The following is a 3,936-nucleotide window of genomic DNA, read 5'->3' as shown; positions in this document are numbered from 1 at the left end:
TATACGTACGTTACGTGGGGGGGGGGGGGGGTATACTGTGCAGTGGTGAGAATGCTATTGACTGAGCATGTAAGACTACGCTATTGGAAATTACATCAAAATTACCTCAAGACTGATTCATTAGTGGAGGGCATATATGAGGAAATATTATCATGTTCACAGATCATTTAACCCATTTTTTTACTTTTCAGATATTCCAAGAATGGAAAGCTGCAAGGAGAGAGGATTTGTCACTATACCAGAAACAAATTGCTGAACAATATGTTGCAAATGCTGAAGGGGAGTGGAAAAATATTTTGGAAAGGAGAGCCAACAGAAATCCAGCAAACCTCCAAGAGACAATGGACAAGGAGCTAGAGAGTCATAGGCTTGAGCGTGGACCCAAGACTAGAAAGATCCCTGGTGTTAGCAACAATGAAGATGAGGATGTTGAGGATATCAATGTTGCGGAGGACGATATGATGGATGATGTGCTTGACGTGGATGATAATAACCAGAGGAGTGATGAAATTGTAAAAGTTGAAGCAGGTAATGGTAGTACACAGATTGATAACAATGATCAGCAGAAGATATGAATCTCTTTATCTCTTTAAAGGTTTAGTTTGTGTTTGGTTTTATTTCCCTTTTGTTTTGCATTTATGGTAGTTAGTATATGTGTTGTGTGTCATTCTGATTTCGGTTTTGAGGAATTACCCTTATTTATATTAAACCTTCCAATTTTGTTGTACTAGCTCAGTGTGTGATACATTTATGGCTAAAACTGAGCTGTTTTTGAGACACCTATATTTGAATGTTTTACTTGTGCTCTATGTCAAGATTAATTGTCAATGGTTGAGATTCAGCATGGAGTTGTTTGCTGGATATGGTCTATAAGTAAGAGTAATAGAGAACAAACATGGATGCTTAGTTTCTTTGGGGTGGGTGGGGGGTTGTTTGTGGGAGATTTAGGATTTAATACACAGAAGTAACGAGGGGATATTGCTCCTAGTTTTTGTTTCTTATTGGAACGAGGATAGGCTGGATAGCTTCCTCACGCCCATGAGTAGCTTTTAGTTCTCCGATTCGTCCAATTTGCTTTTTCCCTTTTAACTTTACTGAGAAGAATGTGATCGGATTTTGATAGTTTACCATTGAGATATCCTCTCTGGATGCATGTGTTTTTCTTTCCCTCATAAGCCTGTGCTACTTCCATAACTGGATTGCGCCTTTGAGGTTTTGAAAGGCATGAAAATCCGAGTCTAGGGACGAAGTGGCTTAGTTGAACATAGTGAGACTAAGGGACGAAAGGTCAAACCCAGAAATGTGCAAGCGAGACCCAGCAAAAAAACTTTTTCGCGCGAAAGCTGTTGCTTGTTCCATAATTTGCTGGGATGAGAAGTATAGATAGAAAGGCAGAAAGGGAGGCGTCGGCTCTGAAATGATGGAAGATTGAATCATTCCTTCATTCTATTCCGGCTATTCCTTTCCGGCGGGTGATTTATTCATGAGCTAGAGAGATAAGAGCTTTGATTCGCAGGCAGGATATAGAAATTGGGCACTATCTATATATAGTAGCTTCTAGCTCTGCAACTAAACTAAAGGCTCTGGAACATAGTATACACCTAGAACTGGTGTCTTCCACTAATTGGTCTTGACCGCATCTTCCCCTGGAGGAGTAGTAGCATTGTTTTCTCTATGGGCAGATGACATAGGGATTATAAAACACGGCTGATCACTTGACTCGGGTTCTTCTTGTTGATGACTCAAGGTTTTCTTGGTTGGGTCATGAAAATCTCTCACCATCTCCAAGTCCAAGCTGGAATGAGACAGCCGAAGAAAACGTTCCAATACATATATATATATGACGAGTACTCACTCATTTAGTTACCAAATGTGCCCCCAAAAGTGGATATTCAAGTAAAAATAAAATTTTATAAAATTTGCTCTAAGACGATAGAGCTCCAGACTTTAGAAACAGTATCATAGAGTGTCCCACATTTCTATCCAGAAGGCCATTTCCTCCAGAGTTTTAGAAGAAAATATCTAGCTAGTTCAGTTTTTGCACATAAGTGATTTCTACTATTTCCATTGTTTTGTACTTTCGCCAACTTGCTTTGAGTGAGAAACTTAAAATTTAACAAGGTCTTACCTATATAACCCTTCTATTTCAAGTTACGGTAAATGAGCGCCACCTATTTCATTTTATCTGACGCCATTTTCATTTTAATCTGTTGAATAAAATGACATTGTTTTATATTTACAAAAATTAATTTTAATCTTTTCATTTAATTCTTAATAACTTGCTCTTAAAGCCTGAAAGCTTAAGTTTACTTCGGATCTAATTAAAATTTGTGCTACTAGAATCTTGTAGGGGAAAACATCGATGTCAATTGTATCTTAGTCTCCTCACCGGCTGACAGAAAAGAAACACTAATCTTGTTTTCGTCTAGCCTGATCCTACGAGAATTTAATAATCAAAGGTAAAGCCAGTGGTTAAGGATGAGATTTTATCAGCAATAGTCTAATAAATTGCTTCACCCTTCTAAGACCTTAGCAACGGACACATGCTTCTAGATCTTGTAAGCATATAACTACTAATGCTATCAACATTTCTTGTTTACGCATCAACTCCAACAATATCTGATAAAATCCCCAATCCCAAAAAGAGGATCACAGACTTTGTACAATAAAAATTTGTAAAGCAAACTATCTTGCTATTGGGACAAATGTATCAGGGAAGCGAGTAGACCATTGCAAAACCATAGACCAAGAGTGCTAGTAATGATGGTAAATACTTACCTACACCGTGCGTTTACACCTAAATATTTATATTTGACTAAATATTAGTAACAACTAAAAAACATAAGATAATTAAAGAGATAACTGTAATTGTTATAAGAGGCTTAATATCAGCGGCTTGCAACAGACCCAAGCAAACCGGCTTTATGCATATCTGCTACATCCCCCGCAGTTTCTGCAAGAGCATTCTTCATCGTGGCAATTTTTGATGTAACAAACTCTTTATATTTTGAAACTGTATCAACAACAGCAAAGAGTTCAAGAGCACAAGTCTGCACCTCTTTCTCAGTTTGTGCAATTATTTCCTGCAATTTGGCATTTGATGCCTTTGAAAGTAAAGATAAGCCTATCAGAATCAAGATTATACATCTGAGATAAGAAAACTCCACGAGTTCACATCCGTCGGAGGACATTTGTAAGTCATGCATAGCAATATAAATCTTGTCTGAATTGCAAATAGCCTTACTTTCAGAAAATCCGCTGCCTCTCTTTCAACCAGATCCGACTTTCGAGTCTCTGTTTCAACTTCTTCAGCCATCCTTCTGGCTTCTGCTGCACACCTAGATATGAAGTCCTGTTTTTCCTTCTTTAATAAGTCCAACTGTGCTTCCAGCTGACACATGAATCATAAAACAATTTGGAAATAGTCATGTTAGGCTTCAAGGCTGTTAAAATGCCATAACTATAGCAATGATAGAAACCTTCTAAATTACTAGCCTTGTGTTTATTTGAAAACAAAATCTATTGGTGTCTCAAGCTGATAAGTTCGCGTGAATGGATCTATAAATTGAAACAAGGTAGGCCTCAAAATGCATTGTTGCACATCCCGAACAGATCAATAAAAGAATTCTTTCAGGCTGATAGACCTTCTGTCATTAGAGTTTGTTAACAATGGAAACAATACCTTATTTAATTTTCAAATCCAATCGCTGAAACACCAAAATAGTTCAGCTACGCTAAGACACACACACGTCACAAGAGGAAAAAGTAACACATACTCCACAGCTGAAGCAAAGCTGTTTAGTGAGTGCCGATACTAATGGTTGAACAGTATCAGTGGATTGCATATATATATATATATATATATATATATATATATATATATATATATATATATATATAGAGAGAGAGAGAGAGAGAGAGAGAGAGAGGGAGGTT

General features: G+C 37.3%; 2 protein-coding genes across 2 annotated transcripts in view; one reads left to right on the top strand and one right to left on the bottom strand.

The window, feature by feature from the left end:
• The window catches only part of LOC109223829 (pinin), a 4,940-nt gene extending 4,140 nt beyond the window's left edge, over positions 1 to 800 (top strand). The window contains exon 10 of the mRNA XM_019388273.1: positions 192 to 800. Within this exon, the coding sequence (XP_019243818.1) occupies positions 192 to 575 (384 nt within the window). The 3' untranslated portion in view covers positions 576 to 800. The remainder of the gene's footprint in view (positions 1 to 191) is intronic.
• LOC109223819 (kinetochore protein ndc80) overlaps positions 2,619 to 3,936 on the bottom strand; it is a 4,570-nt gene continuing 3,252 nt past the window's right edge. The window contains exons 3-4 of the mRNA XM_019388262.1: positions 3,245 to 3,391; positions 2,619 to 3,104 (exon numbers count right to left, since the gene is read on the bottom strand). Of these exons, the coding sequence (XP_019243807.1) occupies positions 2,889 to 3,104; positions 3,245 to 3,391 (363 nt within the window). The 3' untranslated portion in view covers positions 2,619 to 2,888. The remainder of the gene's footprint in view (positions 3,105 to 3,244; positions 3,392 to 3,936) is intronic.

The sequence above is a fragment of the Nicotiana attenuata genome, chromosome 1 (assembly GCF_001879085.1).
Source record: "Nicotiana attenuata strain UT chromosome 1, NIATTr2, whole genome shotgun sequence".
Lineage (NCBI taxonomy): Eukaryota > Viridiplantae > Streptophyta > Magnoliopsida > Solanales > Solanaceae > Nicotiana > Nicotiana attenuata.
The sequence above is the reverse complement of the archived record's forward strand: the minus strand, read 5'-3'. Positions and strand labels throughout refer to the sequence as shown.